The 20,304-nt window shown below is 42.7% G+C and overlaps 2 protein-coding genes across 15 annotated transcripts in view; one reads left to right on the top strand and one right to left on the bottom strand.

The window, feature by feature from the left end:
• CEP63 (centrosomal protein 63) overlaps nt 1-10,503 on the bottom strand; it is a 57,708-nt gene extending 47,205 nt beyond the window's left edge. Inside the window, exons 1-2 of one of the 10 annotated variants that reach the window (XR_004677468.1) lie at nt 9,647-9,792; nt 669-737 (exon numbers count right to left, since the gene is read on the bottom strand). Coding sequence is in view for 9 of the 10 variants with exons in the window: in XM_034995082.1 (XP_034850973.1) it covers nt 669-737; nt 9,808-9,842 (104 nt within the window). In the remaining variant the exon portion in view is untranslated. The other 9 variants (XM_034995051.1, XM_034995059.1, XM_034995074.1 and 6 more) reach the window with 9 other exon arrangements.
• On the top strand, nt 10,168-17,834 carry ANAPC13 (anaphase promoting complex subunit 13). Of its 5 annotated transcripts, none has more exons than XM_034995124.1 (3): nt 10,168-10,342; nt 13,094-13,219; nt 17,653-17,834. In XM_034995124.1, exons 2-3 carry the CDS (start codon nt 13,121-13,123, stop codon nt 17,776-17,778), a joined length of 225 nt encoding a protein of 74 aa, XP_034851015.1. In that variant the 5' UTR covers nt 10,168-10,342; nt 13,094-13,120; the 3' UTR covers nt 17,779-17,834. The 5 variants fall into 5 exon arrangements, with proteins under 5 accessions (XP_034851015.1, XP_034851029.1, XP_034851024.1 ...); XM_034995138.1 differs by lacking the exon at nt 10,168-10,342 and adding an exon at nt 10,450-10,536; XM_034995133.1 differs by lacking the exon at nt 10,168-10,342 and adding an exon at nt 10,562-10,656.
• Nucleotides 17,835-20,304: the final 2,470 nt, after the last annotated feature.

The following is a 20,304-nucleotide window of genomic DNA, read 5'->3' as shown; positions in this document are numbered from 1 at the left end:
TGATGTGGGACTCGATCCCAGGACCCTGGGATCATGACCTGAGCTGAAGGCAGATGCTTAACCATCTGAGCCACCCAGGTGCCCCAAGCCTGTCACATTTTTAGCTAACCAAAATAAAAAGCCTTTGAAGTGAGAGGCTTATTGGGGAAAATGACAATACAATTTTAAGAGCTGTTTCAAGAGCCAGATTATTTCAACTATTTCTTCCCACCTTATTGTTAGAAACTTACTACAACGGACCTTATTGTAAACTGACTGAGGTCCTTCACAGTTACAGGAGATGCCAGATATCTCAGAGGCAGGAAAAGAAGCAAACATAGATGTACTGGATTCAAATAGGCTTCCAGAAATGGCCACACAAAGCTGTAGCTAGGAAGGCTTAAATACTTTTTTATAAAAGCATCTGTTCTTAGTGTACAAAACTTCTGAACTTCTACTTTTGCTTTTGAAGAGGAGAAAATTGAGAGTGGGATGAAAGCAAGCAGCAAGCCGTTGCTGAGATGAGGCAAACACCCCAAAGAGAGATGCTGTCCACAGACATGACATGGATCAGCTGAGCTTCCACTTAGCACTTTTGCTTCTATACCCAAAGCATAAAATGGTCAGAGGCATAACTTGGATATGCTTTTTAAACTCAGTGAGAAGCTTAAGGTCAAAAGCTAACTTACCCTTCATGTCCCCGATTTTGTATTCCTTCCAACAAAGCCTCCATCATCAAATCCCCTTTGTTTTGGCAACTGGGAAAGCAAAAAAAAAAAAAAATCAGTCAGGAGAAAATACATTGTAAGTCCTAACATTCCAACTTACAAACCTAAGAATGTGAAAGCATACAATAACAAATAACAATGAGAAAATGCAGCACTTCTTAGCTGCCAAACACCATCAGTTCGCATGTGCCCCTTAGGAAGCAGTCAAGGAACATCACTTTAAGAAATATTCAAACCAAATACATTTCAGGCTAAAAGAAAATAACTTTTAATGATCTGAATTGCTGCTGATACTCTCCCCACATGATAGAGATCATACCTCATTGTTGTACCCCTGTGAACCAAGAGGGCTAGAAGCAGAGGGACACTGACAGAAAGCCTTCACAAAATGAGGGGAAGTAATTAGGGGTCACACATGTCAGAGGAAAAGTAGATCTTTTTTTTTTTTTTTAAGAGACATTATAAAAAGGTTAAATGCCCTGAGCTTGAACTCTTTGGTCCATCATGGGAGATCTTACCCACACCCTTCAGATGACAGGCCTGTGAAGCTTCCTAGAACACTCTCCCTTCCCTCAAAGGCAACTATATGGGCCCTCCCTCCTCTACTTCCCCACTGCTAGTCTTTAACAGGTTCTTTCACAGGAGTTACACCACCCTGGGAATGAGGTTTTTGCACACCCTTTTTCCTTACTATTCTAAATCTAATTTTATTCACCTCCGCAGCTCGAGACAGCGTAGTGTAGCGTTTCAGTATGGTACATGTTAGATGTTTTTGTCTGAACTTATCACAATTCCCCTCCCTTTTCTCTCTCCTTTTGTGCAAGCTGGTCACAGAGAAGCATCTAGTAGAGAAAGAAGGGAAGGAGACAGAAAAGATGCCATAGAAAGGGAAAGACACATCATAAAGAAAGGAAGGTGAGGAGGAGAGGTAAAAGATTACCCTTCAATTCAGAAGTGCCAATGAGAAGTACCTGTTGGTGGTTTCTCACCTCTACAAAATGTTAACCAATGTCAAACTACTTCTCACTCCTGAGACACTGTTTTTTCCTTAAGCCTTCAAAGGCTCAGCCCTGAATTAGTCTTTAGGTAATTCTGAAAAGCTGTGGTGGGAGGTTCTACCCCTTTGTCCTAATGCCTCGTGTAAAAATTACAATGCTCTGGAAGGGGATTCCTTCTTTAACAGAGAATTCAGTGTCGTACTAACCACCAGATACATAGTGATGAAAGACATGCTCCTTTTCAAGGAATTAATAATCCAGTATGGGAAAGAAAAAATTAACCCAAAATGTTCCCCCAAGTGGGGCACTTGGGTGGCTCAGTCATTAAGCGTCTGCCTTCGGCTCAGGTCATGGTCCCAGGGTCCTGGGATCGAGCCTTGCATCAGGCTCCCTGCTCTGTGGGAAGCCTGCTTCTCCCTCTCCCACTCCCCCTGCTTGTGTTCCCTCTTTCGCTGTGTCTCTCTCTCTGTCAAATAAATAAATAAAATCTTTAAAAAAAAAAAAAAATGTTCCCCCAAGTATAATAAATGTAGTGACAGAGGTGAGGACAGGGTGTCCTGGAGACACAGAGGAGAATGGAAGACTGGAAAATACAACTACTGCATGCTATTTGCATCCATTTCTGAAGTTACTAACAGAAGTATTTAACTATTTATGCACAAATATGGCAGAGAGGCTTTTTCTCCAATTGGCCTACCCTTCACATTACACCAACATTAAATAAATTAAAACCTAAAGAAAGAGGTTTTCATGTTCTAATCCACTTTCTTTCAAACTATATGGTCAATTACAGCACAGTCTAGATTTCATGTCTTATTCCACTCTGGGGACCTGCCAGGCAGGGCCCAGTTCACACAGTACCATGTGGATAAAAACCCAGGAGAGAGTCCTACTCTGCAACTAAGTAGCTTTGTGTCCTTGGACTTCAGTTTTTGCATCTGTAAAATGAGCAGTATGAACGATAATCCCCAAGGTTTCTTGGCATTCTAGTAGCCAATTAAATGTCCACTGCAAGTAGCATGCTCTTGCCTACTGTCACGGATATTTATTAAATCTGTAAGAAAGTGCTATTCCTAAGGACAGTGCCACTGAAGTTATTCAAAACTAAGAAAATAATCTTACTATTGTGTAATGTATTTCTTTACCAAAACTTCACTATCTGTTTGAATAGCTGCCAAACACCTATATCATCAGTAAAATTATACTTCTTTAGGTCGTTTCCTTCTTAAACATTAATCTATTTAGCAATATAAATTTGTAACACATTTAGTAATATATTAATATATTTTCTAGATGACATTATTAATAATTAGCAATGTTTATGACAGAAGGTAACAGTCACTGAGTGTGCAACTGTTCTGCCTCCTATACACTGTCTGATTCATTCTTCACAACACTCATAAAAGATAGACACTATTACTTGGAGGAAACTGAGGCTTGGAGGGTTAAATAGGTTGACTACAGTAAACTACACATTATAGTCATAGGATCAAACCTAAGCAGTGACTCCCAAGTCCCAACCAATGTGCAATCTTTATAAATTTTACAGGATTCCAGACCTTAAAATACCTTCCTATTTTCTTTTGCTTTAATAGTGTCTTCTTGGCAATAAATGAAACCAAACCAAAAGGTCTGGGTACAGGAAAAAAACGCAAACTCACCACCATGGACACCAGATGGCAGTAACACGATAGTGAAAATAGTCCCCATCTTGGGAAATTGCCATTTCAGAAGTAAAAATAATGGTCTAAGACTAAAACAAAGAGATCTCTGTTTTTAAGAAATGGGGGTGGGGGACCAGCAACATTCTCTGTAGAAAATAATCTTACTATTGTGTAATGTATTTCTTTACCAACACCTTCACCATCTGTTTGAATAGCTGCCAAACACCATCAGTTCTCATTCCTTAGAATCAGGGAAATAGCAAGGGCTCAGATTTTCTGTGGACTTTCCTGAGTTTCTCACAGCTACATCACCAATTCCTTCCTAACCACACTGAACCTCATTTAACTCTACGTACTATGTCATTCTGCTTTCTTCTTTTACCTGGGCCATGTAATAATGATGTAAAGTTAGATATTCTTTGTTCATTATAATAAATGCAAATTTACTCACTGTTTGATAATCTACTACTCCTTGCCACTAACGTAAAATGCTAATGTGGTTACATAAAAACTATGTAGCTCTATAACTGTCATTTCTGCAGTTAAACCAAGACATCAAAAAATATGTTATTAATTATAATTCTCCTTTTAAGTTATTTATTATAACTCTCCTTTGGAATGAAGGCTGTTTTAAATCAGTGAAATCTAGAATAGGAGGCTTAAAGGGAATACAGGGTGGGAAGCAGGGAAAACACACTTTAAATCTTAGGGGGAAAAAAAGTCCAGATAGGATATCTAATAAAAGGCAAAGCTTTGAAATTCATTAGCATATTGGAATTTAAGAGCTAGAAAGGATCTGAAGGTCTCCTCTTTAACCTCTTTATTTTACAGATCAGGAAAAATATTCTGAGTATAGCAATAATCGCGCCTCAGATAAACCTCTGAGTATAATCCCATGATCAAATTACTCACAAAATGGGACACAGGAAGAAAATAAAAACTCTGGATAGAATTATGAATTAATGTGTACTAATAAAGGGATATCCCTACCCATCAAGTCTCATTTAAAGGAGGGTAATGATACTATGTTACTATATTACATATATATATATACATATGTATACATATATGTATACATATACATACATACTATGATTATAAAGATCTATGGCTCTGTCAGATTTACTATGGCTGATAAACTGGCTGCTCCAATAAACAATAATTTACCATTGCCCAGAAAGGTTCCTACTTAAACTTAAGGGGAAAAAAAATCACAGATAAAGTATCAAAGAAATTTTCCAAAATAAAAGTGGAATTTTAAAACATTGATCAAACTAGGACTCAAAATCCAGAAAGAATGAGGAGAAAGACTGAGAAACCAGAGTAGATAAAAATAGACTTTTACATGGGAAAAATGCCATAAGCAAAGTCTAAAGACAAAAGTATTTGGAAGTTTTATCAGAGAAGGTTATTTATCCAAATATATAAAAAGCTTCTAAAAATTGAGAAGGGAGGGGTGCCTGGGTGGCACAGTTGGTTAAGCACCCAGCTCTTGGTTTCAGCTCAGATCATGATCTCATGGGTCATGAGATCAAGGCCTGTGTCTGGCTCTGCGCTCAGTCCAGAGTCTGCTTGAGTTTCTCTCTCCCTTGCCCTCTGCTCCTCCCCCCAGCTCTCTCTTTCTCTAAAATAAATAAATAAATCCTAAAAAAATAATAATAATAAAATAAAAATAAAATCTGAGGAGGGAAAAAAGGAATCTATAGAAAAATGGGCAGAAGATATGAACAAGTAGTTCACAGAAAAAGAAATGCAAATGACCTTAAACATATGAGAAGATCAGCATTATTTACAATAGCCAAGATATGGAAGCAGCTCAAGTGTCCAATGACTGATGAATGGATAAAGAAGAGGTGAGATGGATATAGAGATAGGTATAGATATAATGGGTTAATATATACATATATATATCCATGGATATATACATATGATGGAATATTACTCAGCCATAAAAAGAGAATGATATCTTGCCACTTGCAATGACAAGGATGGAGCTAGAGAGTATAATGAGTATAATGCTAAGTAAAATAAGTCAGAGAAAGACAAATACCATATGATTTTACTCATATATTTAAGAAACAAATGAACAAAGGGAAAAAAGAGACAGAGAGAGAGACACAAACCAAGAAACAGACTCTTAACTACAGAGAACAAACTGATGGTTACCAGAGGGGAGGTAGGTGGAGGGATGGGTGAAATAGGTGATGGGGATTAACGGGTGCACTCGTCTCGATGAACACTGGGTAACATATGGAATTGTTGAATCACTATATTGTACACCTGAAACTAATAAAACACTGTATGTTAACTAACTGGAATTAAAATAAAAACTTTAATTAAGTTAAAACACACACAACAAAACATATGAAAAGATGCTCTATCTTGCTTACAAGAAGAGAAATACAAATTTAAAATACACCAAGTTACCCTTCCTTCTATATTTAGATTAACCAAAACTCAAAAGTTTGACAATACACTCTTATGACAGATATATTTATAGGAAAATGGGCCCTCATATACACTGTAGGCAGGAATGGAAAATGGTACAATTTCTATAGAGATTTTGGCAATACCTAGCAACTAAGAAATATGACTTCACCCTTTGATCCAACAATGCCACTTCTAGGAAGCTATCCCAAAGTCACACTGGCAAAAATACAAAATCACATATGCACAAGGACACACAGTGCAGTGCTATATGCAACAGTAGGACACAGCACAAAGGCCTGTCAACAGGGACTAGTTGAATATTCATCCACCAGTGGAATATTATGAAGCTGTAAAAATGGATAACATATTTCTTCTAAGGAGGATCTACAAGGCATATATTACCAGGGGGGAGAAGCAAGTAGATAATGCATTTGTTTTTATGGAAGGATAAACCCAAAGCTAGTAAATATGATACCCATAAGAAAGGGAACTAGGGGGCGCCTAGGTGGCTCAGTTTGTTAAGCATCTGACTTCAGCTCAGGTCATGATCCCAGGGTCCTGGGATCAAGTCCCACATCAGGCTCCCTGCTCAGTGGGGAGTCTGCTTCTCCTTCTGCCCCTCCCCTCTGCTTGTCCTCTCTTACTCTCTCTCTCTCTCAAAATAAATGAATATTAAAAAAAAAAAAGAAAGAAAGGGAACTATGGTGGAGAAAAGAGGAATGAACGCTAAACTTGTCTGGATATCTGTAGTTTTATGCTAATGTTTTACATATAATAAAACAAATCCAAATGGGAAAAAAAAAGCAGTATGAAAAAATTGGAAACAAAATGAAACAGATCAACTATCAATTAGATATCAAGGTGGAAAACTAAACATATAACAAAATGTTACACATGCCTTTAAAATGCAATAATTCTACTGTACATATCCCAAGTAGGATATAACTAAAGATAAAAAGAGAACTGCAAAGAAATCCTAAACACTATTCAGGAATCATATTGTTAATAATAAAATTGGTATAATTAATTTGAAATTAATATATATAATATAGGATTTAAAAAAAGTAATTACATTAATGACATTAGGTTCCAAGATTTTCAGCAAGACAAAAAGACCCAAATATAAGAACAAATACAAAAAATTAAATTAAAATGTAAATATCAGTGTGAATTCTGTATATTTGTTTAAAAATATATATATTTCCTAACTCTGGCCACTGTAAACCCTAGAACCATTGACCAACCTGGCACTATAAGCACCTCTAGCACCCAGACTGTGGTCTCTAAATACCATCTCCCACCCAAAGGAACCAGGGCTTTTTGGTGGCCATTAATGGATAAATGAGGGAGGAACATGTTTTACCAAAAAATAGGGAAATTGATTATCAAAGACTACTGGTCATATCAAAATGGACAGGAGCCAACTTAAAGGGGATGCCGCTGACCAAAGGAAGGGCAATTTGAGTATTAAAAAAAAAAAAAAGACTGCAATAAGTTGAATAGGTTTAAATATATTCAAGTCCATGATGATTTAAAAAAAAAAAAAAAGGGCAGAAACCCTCATGGTTACTTTTGGAAGTTGCTAGGCCACCATCTCATTACTGTAGTCCAAAAATAGAGGGAAAGAATTAAGCATTTTTCTTGCCTTTCCTGTACAAACTATATTTCAAATAGCTGATGGCAGTCAAATAGCTGGCAGGGTAGAGTTCTTCTTCATAAAAGATTTCCAGCTAATAAATACTGAAGGAATGACAGGATTGGAAAATCACCATTCTGCAACCCCTAATGCAATAATGGATACAGGCGATGCTAAATCCATAAAAAGATTTCACCATTAAGTGAAAAGCTCATGGGGAATTTGAGGATAGATGGATTGGGCTAACAATACCTGAACCCATTACACTGCTCAATCTTAACACAAGAGAGACAACTCAGACATTTCATACCTCTCTGATAATTAATGCAATAGATTATCTATGCACTACCTAGGAAATCTTATTGACCCCCACAAAAAAAAAAAAAATTAAGGTTAAATCCGATCTTCTAGATCAGTGCTATTCAACAGAACTTTCTGCAATTATTGAAATATTTTATGTCTGCACCATTTAGAGGGTAGCCACCGGGCACCTGTAACTACTGAGCAATTGAAACGTAGCTAATGAAACTAGGGACCAGAATTTTTAGTTTTATTTCATTTTAATTAATTTAAATAGCCAGAGCTGGTTGGTGGCTACTATAGTGAACAGTGCAATTCTAGATCTAACCACAGGTTTAAAGAGAAAAGATGGGGGCGCCTGGGTGGCTCAGTTGGTTAAGCAACTGCCTTCAGCCCAGGTCATGATCCTGGAGTCCCGGGATTGAGTCCCACAACGGGCTCCCTGCTCAGCAGGGAGTCTGCTTCTCCCTCTGACCCTCCCCCCTCTCATGCTCTATCTCATTCTCTCTCTCAAATAAATAAATAAAATCTTTAAAAAAAAAAAAAGGGAAAAGATGTGCATGTTAAAAGGATGTCATGGGGATGCAATCAGCTAAACCTAGAATACTGAGGGGGAAAAGGGACATATGGGAACTGCTCTATTAAAAAAGATTTAAACAATGTATCGACCAAATACAACATGTGGATCTCTATGGGATTTTGATCTAAACGAGCTAATTGTAAAAAGTCATTTAAGGGACAGCTGGGGAAATCTGAACCCAGACTGAATACTGACATGTAATTTTTATAAGTTTTCATAGGTGTGATGACAGAAATGCAGCTTTGTAAAACCGAAAAAGCAAATTTAGTTTTTAGAGAGAAAAAAACAAAACAAAACATAAATTCAATCCCTGCAACCACTGTTCATGTTAGCTTCAGATGAATTTCAAATCAAGTTGGGACTTTTTTTTTTTAAGTAGGTAACTCTGGGGGCGCCTGGGTGGCTCAGAAGGTTAGATAAGTGGATTACTGATGCTGTCACAGCTGGCTACCACTACTACATAAATGAGAAAGGGAAGGACAAAGCAAAGGTCTTCTACCTTCTAACGGGAGTAAAATGGCACAGTACAATTAACATACACATTTATTAGAAATAATCTTTAAAACCTGAATCTACATACATTGTTAAGGGCAGTGTGACTGTCTAAATGTTTAGGAATCTCTATCCCGTTTTCATTTCATTTTTACTATACTGATCACTGATAGTGATATAGTCGAAGGGCAAGAAGTTGTACAAATCTAAAGGCGGCACTGCATTTCAACTAAGAAAATACATACACTTTATTGTATCATTAGGCTACAGCAATGATTAAGTATCTGAAAGTAACATGTAGTTGATCCTTATGACTTCGTCTTCACATCTATAAAATAAAATGGAATGCAAGCATGTGGGGGACTCTGTAACAGCAGTGTACCTACCCTACAATTCTGCTTTATTAAAGGAATGAAATAATTTAAGGAAGCGGATGTAAGGCTTAATGAAAACTACTTCGTGCAAATAAGGGTACTCTAAATATAAATGAAGACTAGTCACTGACAGCAGATTCGTTTTTACTCTGATGTTGTAAGGAACCAAGAAAAACATCGGGCCTAGATTTACTGTCCTCAAATATCTTCACGATTAAAGTGCTCCTAAGGAACTGTCCCTTTTAAACCCTCAGTCTATCATTTATCTCCCACCCCGATTTGTATGGAGCAAGCCGTAAACTCGGGGTTTCCCAACTTCTTCAGTCCTTCACGACTTCTGCCACACTTTCGTACTTCTTGTACTAACATTAACTCACTTTTTAAGAATTGCTAAATCCCCCCCATAAGTGAACTGGCACCACGTGCCGTCAATGGCCTAAGTCACAACAATGCTGGGAAGCTAACCAGATATGGCAGCCTAGGCGGGAGGGCTGTGCCGGGGGTCCCTCTGCAAAGGAAGAGCGGCCCGCAGCTGGCTCCGCCGCGGAAGACGAGGACTCGGCGGCAGCTGCTCGCACCCCCCGCCGCCCTCCCGCCGGCCCGGCCTCTGGGGAGGGGCTGACCACCTGGCTGGCCCGGACGGCGCGCCGGGCAAGGCCATATCCGCCTTCGCGGGTCCGCAGGGCGTACGCGGGGAGGCCGACGGGCGGGGCGCCGCAGCGGACCCGGGCCGGCGAGGGCGGGCCTGGTGGCCGGCGGGCTGCGGCGGAGGCCGGCCCCGGGCCATACGGCCGCACAGCCCGCGGCGCCACCGCAGCCAGGGCTGCCTCCGGACCGGGACACGGCCGCCCCTCGCCTGTCCCCCGGGCGCCCATGCGGTTACTGGGCCGCCGCGAGCGCGCCCCCGAGCCTTCCCGCCGTTACCTCCGGCGGGGGCGCGCACGCGCGTCCCCGCCGACCCGACGTCCAGCCTCCGTCGTCGCCACGTTCGTTCCGCCCACTGCCCCCTCACCTTTCATTGAAGTAGCGTCCCCCCAGACCGCCCCTCCGCCCAAGCAAATGGGCTCACCCACATCCGGGGATCGGTGAGAATGGCGCGCGGGTCACGTGACGCTGAGAGGGCGCCTTGTGGAAGCGGGTGCGGCGCTGGGTCCGGCGCGGGTAAGGCTTTCCCGCGCCCCTAGTCTTGGTTTTGGAGGGACGGGGACGCGTTGGTTCCTCAGCGACGCCCTTTCCCAGCTCCCGTCAGTGGAGGTCCTTGTCTTCACTTCATCTTCACAATCACTTTCCGCACGCCGTGGAGGGTGGAAAGGCAATTGCGTGGCGGTTCTGGACCTCCCCCGCGTCCACATTTGGTATATGCAGCCGGAAGCCGGGACTGGGGTGGTCCCGCGCCTGTGCACGGATGGTGGTGGCCTGCGAGGGTCAATTTTAGCGAGGGAGGAGGCCGTCCCGTTTAGTTCACGGAACTACAGGTTTGCGGAACTGCAAAGCTCAGGAATGGGGTGAGACGTGCCGCTGCTCCGGGGAGCACACGCACCGCGGGTCTGGGAAAACCATGTAATGGGCTGTGTGACAAGCTCCCACTTGGGACCATGCGCTGCGCCCAGGGAACTAAGGGACCCCAGGAAGGATGGGTACCGAGCTCCCCCTGGGTCTAGGAGCACACAGCCAGCGGGAGACGACCGGGGAACCAAGTTTTTTAGACTGGAGGGTAGCTGGAAACAAAGGAATTGTCAAGAGCGCTCTGGGCATCGAAACTGTTACTGTGTAAGAAAAGTTTGCTCGGGAAGGTGGTAGTGTTTCGTTCTGTCGCGTGTGCCAAGGGCTTGGGACAGTGGCCGTGTCCTGGACGTTGCCTGTCTTGATGCTTTCCACGCTTCCAGCCCCTGAAAAGTGAAGGCACCTTAACGCCTGACTCTGGAAATGAGATGTTGACCAGATGAGCTGACACCAGTGTTGAGTTTGGAAGGAAAATAGGCGTGAGTGGGGAAGAAGGGCTTTTAAGTGCAAAGGCTGGCAAGTATGGCAGGGTTAGTGGTGTTTGGAAGAGGGACAATGAAGAAAGATTGAGGCCAAATTTGGGAACGATGTGCTCCAAAAGCGTATCTTTGGGAAAGAGTCTGCAAAATTTTTTTTTTTTTATTTATTTATTTGACAGAGAGAGAGATAGCGAGAGAGGGAACACAAGCCGGGGGAGTGGGAGAGGGAGAAGCAGGACTCCCACCGGGCAGGGAGCCCGATGCGGGCCTCGATCCCAGGACCCCGGGATCATGACCTGAGCCACAGGCAGACACTTAACGACTGAGCCACCCAGGCGCCCAAGAGTCTGCAAAATTTACACATAATAATTGTAGACACTGATACCTGAGCAATCTGTTACAGAGACTACCTAACTTTTCAGGTGGATCATGAAGACAAGAAGGAAACGTTCAAGGGCAGAATGCTTACTGAAGCTGGAATGATTTGAAAAAACTACAGAGGAATCTGTGTGTGACTGGGAAAATTAGCTAGTTCTGATCAGCTGGAAAAATGAGGAGGGTATCCCAGGGGACAGAGCAGCAGGGACAAAGGAGTGGCAACAGGAAAAAGGGTTCTTGTAGGACAGGGATTCCAAAAATATAACTGGAACTGTGTGTACATTTCCTAAAGACAATATCCTTATACTTGTTTTGAGTTATCCACTGAGTAGTACTGAATTAATTTTTGAGTGAAACATCAAGGCTTCAGCTGTTTCACTGGTGACCAAAATAGCTGGGCACCTTCTGCTTCAGTTTTGCCTGGCTCTTTACTATGGGGGTAAGACTCTTATCCCACCCCAACCTGTATAATTATTACCCAGGCATTAGGGCTATGATGCAGTCATTCTACTGGGGCCAAGCATAGGTCTGTATGAAGGAGTTGGAGTCCACCCCTAAAGATTCTTCCTTGTATGAATGTTCGCAGCCTCAGAAACTAGGGGTGACTGGGAGTGCCTTTGGTGCCACTGGCTTCCAGGCCATCGGGATAGCTGCTTTGTGGCAGGGAACACAGTAGAGTGATAACCCATGATGAAGCAGCAGAGCCCAAACTAGGAAAGAGGAAATCCAGAGGTACCCTCCATGCTGGCTGCAGCTGTTTAGGAGAAAAAATGGAGAGTCAGTCATGGCCAAGGAGCTAAGTAACATCTTGACCACTTGGTCCAGGCATTGAAGGGAGTACAGCATTAAAAATCAGAGGAAGGAACCCCAAAGGGAAGCAGAAATGAGCAGCAAGGGGTCCTGCTACTGTTGTTCACCTGGAGGTGCCCCTTTCAGAACTCGGGTTGGGCACTATTTTAAGAAAGGCAGTTTCCTTTACAAATTCAGCTGAGGATTTCTGTCAGCTCTGTAGTTGGTCACTTTGCATAGCCCAGTTCAGTATCTTAGTACGTTCATTTAGCTCCTGTGCCTAAGAATGCTAATATTAAAGCCAAGTCAGGGAGAGACTTTTGTAAAAAGTAGTGCAGGAAAAGGCTAAAGGGGACAGAGAGGAGACTTGGTTATTAATCAGGGATTCATCAAAGGCATCCTGAACAGGGAAAGGTGAATATGCAAATTAGGAGAGAAAAGCTATATTCTAGATACACTGTGGCCTTGTCCACAAGGCCTCTGTCACACTGTGACACTGGTCTGTCAACTAGGCTATATCTGCTGTCTGTCCTATATGTGCTATAAAGCATCCGTGGGGGGGAGTTGAAGGGCAGTAGGGAGAGACTGTGATCTTAGAAATAGATTGTCACCTGACCCAGATGAGAAGATGAGTCTTTCCCATTTCCCCGGGTGATGTTATACCAAAAGATACATGCAGGCTAAAAAGCCTGGGGAATCCTAATGCTAGATTACATCACCTCCTCAGTCTTAATGCTTAAGAAATAACCTCTTTGGCTTACAGATCTGACAAGATCAAAGCTGCAGGAGAATGGACAGTGAGGTACAGAGAGATGGAAGGATCTTGGACTTGATTGACGATGCTTGGCGAGAAGACAAGCTGCCGTATGAGGATGTTGCAATACCACTGGTAAACTATAATTTGTGCCAAGGATGGTGGGTTAAAGGTATGAGCTGTTGAGCCCTAGTAGAAGTTGGATGTCAATGGACAAACTAGTAGGGCAAAGAAATCAAAGCTGTGGAGTCCTCTAACTCTAGAAGACACTGGATAGTTTGACTTTTTATTTGAAGAGAACTGTGGTTCAGAGAGCTGATATGATGAGCTCAGTTAGGGGTCATGCCAGGACTGGACTCAAGACTTCTGAGCCATGTTCTGTCTGCCGCACCAAAGCTAGTAAACCAGATGATGAGAGTCCAATGTACAAAAGATGGAGAGGAACGAGAAGCAATGGCATTTACACTATATTTCTTACTTGTCTACCTGTGGTTGATCGTTAGCTATTTTTAGAGACATATTTTTGGAACACACACCTATCCTAGTTTCCCTGGAAAATGTTTGGAAGACACCTGGCTTTTCTCTTGCATTTAGACCGAAGGGGTCCTGGGACACTCTTTTCTTTCCTGACCTCTAGAGAACTCTCCTGCAGGGAATTTGTTGAACCTCCTGTAATAAATGATCTAAAAGTTTTGCATTAATAAATGTTTTTTAAATCCTATTTATGTCATAGAGGCCTAACAAAAAAACAAGGAGAAGAGACTCCAGGGACTGTTTTTCTTCAGAGCCTGCCAAGTACCCTGAGAAGAGCTGTTAATAAAATGCAGCTTCCAAGTAGACTGCTGCTGCTTACTGAGAAATAAAATTCCGCTCACCCATATTTTCATTTAAGACTAAGAGATGATGATATGCGCAGTGAATAATACACATAACAGATAGGGGCGCCTGGGTGGCTCAGTTGGTTAAGCGACTGCCTTCGGCTCAGGGCATGATCCTGGAGTCCCGGGATCGAGTCCCACATCGGGCTCCCTGCTCGGCAGGGAGTCTGCTTCTCCCTCTGACCCTCCCCCCTCTCATGTGCTCTCTCTCTCTCATTCTCTCTGTCTCAAATAAATAAATAAAATCTTTAAAAAAAAAAAAAAATACACATAACAGATAATAAGTCACAGCTTATTTCAAGTTTAGAAAAATAGTCAAAAGGGAGCGCACAGTGAGAATTCTAGCTGCCACTTAATACCAGTTTTATGCCATGGACTGAGGTGGAAATTTGACATACGTTCTCTCTAACCGTTGAAACAGCCTGGCAAGGGCAGTGGTGTTATCTCCATTTTACAGAAGGGAATAGGATCAGAGAGGGGAACTTGTGCAAAGCCGGGTAGCTGTTAAGTTGGACTTCACACTTAGGTCTGTGTGAAGGCTCCAGATCCTGTCTTGTAAACTTTTGTCTGTTTTTTCACTTGACAGGCATTTCTTTGAAGCCTACTGTGTGCCATAAGACTATGTGAGCATAAGCTACAGTTTCTGCCCCTGGGGATCTAGAGAGGCAACACATAGAAATAAGTAATTACAATAATAAATGTTACAAGCCGGGTTGTGAATAGCAACATAGGATAGGAGGTGGCTGATGCCTGTTGAGTATCAGGAAAGGCTTCAGAGAGAATGTAATATTTAAGCTGGTCATAAGGGAGGGCCAGAAATTTAGTGGGGGTAGACAAGGGCACTCCCAACAGAGGGGACAGATGTGCACAGGCTCAGAGTTTTGAAAGGCTTTGGGAGATGGTGAGACATTCAGTGTGGACAGAGACTATATTTGTCATCTAAGGTAGGCAGAAAAGATGGGCTTGGACCAGATTTTGAGAGGAGTGTACAATGCCATACTTAGACTTCATTCTGAGGATAACCAGGAATCATGGTCTTCAAAATAGAAATCTGCCACACTCAAATTTGAGTTTTAGAATGTCAGTTCCGAAGGGAATTGTTAGGGAATGTGTGCCATGGAGAAAGGGGCGAGTGACAGGGCAGAAGGACCGATGAGGAAGCGATCACAGTAGTGTAGGCAGGGAGGCAGGCCTAAACAAAGGCACGCGAGTGGAGGGGAACTGCTGGATTCTGGACAGGCTTATGGCAGGATCTGGGGACCACTGCGGTGGAAGGAGTTGAGGGAGAAGGACGTTTCCATGCTAACATCCAGGCTATAGCCTGGCCTTCTTGTTGTTCTGTCTTTTCCTGTGTCTCGTGACTCTCAGCGTGCACTGGTTAGCTTTTGTTGCTGCCTAACAAATCTCCCCCGAGTGACTTAAAACAACAGCTGTTTATCTCGTGATCTTGTGTCTCAGCTGAGAGGGTCTTCCAGTCTTTGCCAGCTCGGCTGATCCCTGCTGGACTTGCTGGTGTTTTGCAGGCGGTCAGCAGGCCAGCTGGAGGCTGGGGGATGGGGAGACTTTTCACATGTCTGGTTGGTAAGCAGGTCAGCTGGGATGATGACGTGGCGAGGTCAAAGCCTCGTTACCCAGCAGACTGGCCTAGACTGCACATGGCCATCTCAGGGTTCCAAGAGCAGCAGGACAAGGACTGTGAGGCTTCATGGAGCTTAGCCAAGAACGGGCCCACGGACACTGCGGCTGCTCTCTGCTAGCCGAAGCAAGTGACTCGGTCAGTCCCAATCTGAATTGGGGAAATACGACTCTGCCTTTTCATGGGAGTAACTGCCAACGATTGAGGCCAATTTGCAGTAAACCATAATTGATGGTTGTGTTTATGATACCTTATGATACTTTGTTTTGTTTTGTTTTGTTGTTGTTTTTTTTTTAAAGATTTTATTTATTTATTTGAGAGAGAGAGAATGAGAGAGAGCACATGAGAGGGGGGAGGGTCAGAGGGAGAAGCAGACTCCCCGCCGAGCAGGGAGCCCGATGTGGGACTCGATCCCGGGACTCCAGGATCATGACCTGAGCCGAAGGCAGTCGCTTAACCAACTGAGCCACCCAGGCGCCCACTTTATGATACTTTGTGTTGGTTTCCAAGCACATACACATTTTTTCATCTTGGCATTCGGTGTAAAAGACAGTAGTGACCAAATGAAAGATACTATTTTAGAACATACACCACAGAGGGGCACCTGGGTGGCTCGGTTGAGTGTCCAACCCTTGGTTTTAGCTCAGGTCATGATCTTGGGGTCCTGGGATTGAGTCCAGCATTGGGCTCCAGGCTCAGTGCACTCAGAGTCTGCTTGGGCGCGCGCGCACGCGCGCGCACACACACATACACACACACACTCACTCTCTCAAAATAAATCTTCAAAGAAAAAAAGAACATATACCACAGATAAGATGAAATTAAGTTGCTTGTCTGTCAATCAAATAATTCACTAACCAAGGACTTGTTTGTGCTTTGTGAGCTATAAATAATTATTGGAACCAAACTTTCTCTTTAAGTTTGAATGTATGATTGCTTTACAGTAAATGATAGGTCTTTGCAATTTGTACAAATATGTTTGAATCTCAGTATTATGTTTAAAAAACAACATGTGTGCGGTTCAGATATATTTGTACATACCATAAATCATTTTATATATACTAGCATAATTTTGAAGGAGAAAAACATTCATATACTGCAAATTGGAATCAGTGGGAAATTGAAAATCTCAATATTGAGTAACAGTTTGCTGCCCCCCAAAAAAGTATAAATTCAAATAGTTGAAATATATTGGTATCAGTAAACTCTGGGACAAAGCAGAATCCTGGTTGTAATAAATTTAAATTTAAAATATAAGGAAACTACCAAAAGTTCTCACCACATACATAAAAACATAGTTAACTATAATGAGGTGATGAATGTGTTAACTAGCCTTATTGTGATAATCATTTCATAGTATACTATGTCAGATCATCATGTGGTACACCTTAAACTCACACAATGTTATATGTAAATTAAATCTCAAGCTGAAAAACACTATACATCAGATTCCATACTAAGTGAGGCCCATGGCTTACCATTCTACGACAGTTACTGGCAGGGGAGGATCTGGTCGTTTACCAGGGTTTATGTTGCTGTGCTCCATCACTAGGGGGACATCTCCTCTATTATGTTACATTTTCAGTGCTCTCCACTCACCTCCATAAGAATATAGGCATGCTGGGTACAGGATAGTTTTTTTTTTTAATAACATTTCTTGTGCTTAAGGAATATTCCAGCAAATGTGGTATTCAATTAAAGCAGCCTCCCAAAAAAGGACTCCGTATTGGGTCTTTTCGGTGATCCTAGCCTCTAGGAATAATAGCAGCTATTGAGCATCAGATGGCCGCCCACAGTGGTGAGCACTTGACCTCAATTACCTCATTTAGTTTCATAGCTGTCCTATGAGGTGATGGCTACTTTTTCCTCTCATTGCCAAAGAGGAGACAAAGGGTCGATCTTTTTATCCTAGTTCTTTCTTTAGGATACACTTCTGTCAGTTATGCTGCCTGTTTCTAAGAACTCACAGGTTTGAATTCTAAGTGCTCTTGAGTTTAAGGGGTTTGTTAATGCAGAGTATACCAGCATTCTGAATGTCCATTGTACCTTTGCAGAATGAGCTTCCTGAACCTGAACAGGACAACGGTGGCACCACAGAATCTGTTAAAGAACAAGAAATGAAGTGGACCGACTTGGCCTTACAGTATCTCCATGAGAATGTTCCCCCTATAGGAAACTAATAGCTGGCTCCTCCTTCATGGACAGCTTTTTGAAAAATACATAGATACAAAATGTTTTCTTTCGTCTCCTCATTCAGATCTTGAAGTGATACATCTACACTCAAAAATGTACACCTACCTAGTTTTTGTGACAGCAAAATGCAATGTGGAAATACCAGAATGAGGAATTGATTGAGATTTCTCAAGAATGCAGAGTATTTGGCCCTTTGAACCAAAAGTTCTTCATTCACCAGCTTGTGTTTGAATGTGACTGGTTCAGCATTTGCCTTTCATTCTGATTTCGCTTTACTGTCAGAGTTTAACCCATTGCAGCTACTTCCTTATGTCCCGTGACACAGGTGACTGAAGACATGAGAGGGGTGGGCAAAGACAGGGAAGCCAGGTGTAAGGAGAGTGTTAACTTCTCACATGCCTCCCTCTGAGCAGCAGTGTATAGCACCTGCAGGTAGAATGGATGTCTGGATAACCCACTCACTGATGGCTGGGATTCCTAAGATCCCCTGTGGCGTTTTCAAAATTTGGATAAATTCACAGATTAAAGCTTATCTGGGGATGCCTGGGTGGCTCAGTCGGTTAAGCAGCTGCCTTCAGCCCGGGTCATGATCCCAGGGTCCTGGGATCGAGTCCCACATCAGGCTCCTTGCTCAGCAGGGAGCCTGCTTCTCCCTCTCTCTTCTGCTTGTGCTCTCTCTGTCAAATAAATAAAATCTTTAAAAAAAAAAAAAAAAAAAGGCTATCTGGCAGGTACTTCTGCTCTCTACAAGTTAATAAGGGGCCACTGGAAAGGACCTTTGGCTGGCTGGACCACTAGTTTTATCCAATAACAAGATTTCGTATTTTCACAGTCCTTTCAGATACAACGGAAACACCATGAAGCCCGTGTGCAGTTACACATTTATATAAGAACTCATATTTTGAGGGGCGCCTAGGTGGCTCAGTCGGTTCAGCATCCACTCTTGATTTCAGCTCAGGTTATGATCTCAGGGTCCTGGGGTTGAGCCCCAGGTCAGGCTCCATGCTCAGCGGGGAGCCTGGTTGAGATTTCTCTCTCGCCTCTGCCCCTTCCCGTACTCTCTCTCTCTCCGTCTCTCTCTCTCAAATAAAAATAAATCTTAAAAAAAAAAAAAAAAACAAACTCATTCTGAAAAGCACATCCATGGACATTGTCTCCTGGAATTATTTGCCTCTGTTAAGTGGTGTCTCTCATTTTCTTACCTAGGTTGTGAACTGTGGGAAGAGGCCCTGACTTATATTTCTATATCCCTCATTCAAAAACTAGAAACACTGAATAATTGAAGTATCTCTTCTGCTTTTTTTTGTTTTTGTTTTTGTTTAGGATTTTATTTGAGCGCCTGCACATGAGTTGGGGAGCAGGTGGGGTGGGGGGAGAGGGAGAAGTGCGCTCCCCGCTGAGTAGGAAGCCTGACACGGCTCCCTCCCAGGACCCTGGGATCACGACCTGAGCCAAAGGCAGATGCCCAACCAACTGAACCCAGGCACCCCTCTTCTCCTTTTTTATGGGGTCTTTTTGTTTACCTAGCTTTTAGGAAGAAGTATATCACAAATGAGCTGATTTTAGGGTTTCAATCAGAAATGGGGTTGTGGCAACTCTCCTGTAATCCAGACACATCCAGGCTAATCTCCCAGTGCATCAGTGTTTTGCCTACAAGTCATACATCTCAGAATAAAGACCCCAAGTCCCAGCCCCTCAATAACAAAAGACAGACAACCCAATAGAAAAGAGAATTACAATGTTCAGAAGAAATGTATACTAAGAAAAAGTTTTTCAGAAAATGCAAGTACCTGGAATGCCACGGTTCCTACACATTCTAATTAAATGAGGGTTTTACTACAACTTCCCTTGAGGTATGTAATAGCTAAGACGCTGACATCTAGGAATCTAGGGCATGTTCATATGAATCCAGCCTTTCCCAGCGATATAGGTAGATGTAAAATGTGAAAGCTGTCTTAATTTCCATTGAATCAGAGTATGATGCCTGAAAAATAGAGAGCAGTTGATGTATCTGCTTGGTTTATACCCTCATCTAAGAACTGTCCCCCCACACCAAGTTTGACCTGTGATGTGGTGTCAAAAACCACAGCTCACTGTGTCAGGAATTAGGTGACCAAACCTGGGCCACACTGTCCACTGCGGCTTTGGACTCTATCTAGGACTGGCTTGGGGATGATGGCCACAAGAGATGCTAGGCAGCTGTTGCAAGGCGGTTTTTCAAGCAAATGTAGCGTAGCACCCAGAGGAAAGTCTGCAGAGCAAGGTTCGATAGGCTGTGCTCATGCAGCGTCCAGTTCAAAACCGTGCATCGCTTTCCTCTGTAAAAGGCACCTCACTTGGTGTTGGGAACACAGCAGTGAACAGAAGTACGGCTTCTGCTTTTTAGTGGGGGAAACGAGCATCAAGCCAATAGTTCTACACGTTTATGCTTTTCAATTGCAACACGTGCTGGGGAAGGGCAATAACGGGATGTCACTTAGGTTGGGTACCTAGAAGCAAAGCCTGAAGCCGAG

The sequence above is a fragment of the Mirounga leonina genome, unplaced genomic scaffold (assembly GCF_011800145.1).
Source record: "Mirounga leonina isolate KUSES-001 unplaced genomic scaffold, KU_Mleo_1.0 Mir_115, whole genome shotgun sequence".
Lineage (NCBI taxonomy): Eukaryota > Metazoa > Chordata > Mammalia > Carnivora > Phocidae > Mirounga > Mirounga leonina.
Note: the sequence above shows the minus strand (reverse complement) of the source record. Positions and strands in the feature narration are given on the sequence as shown.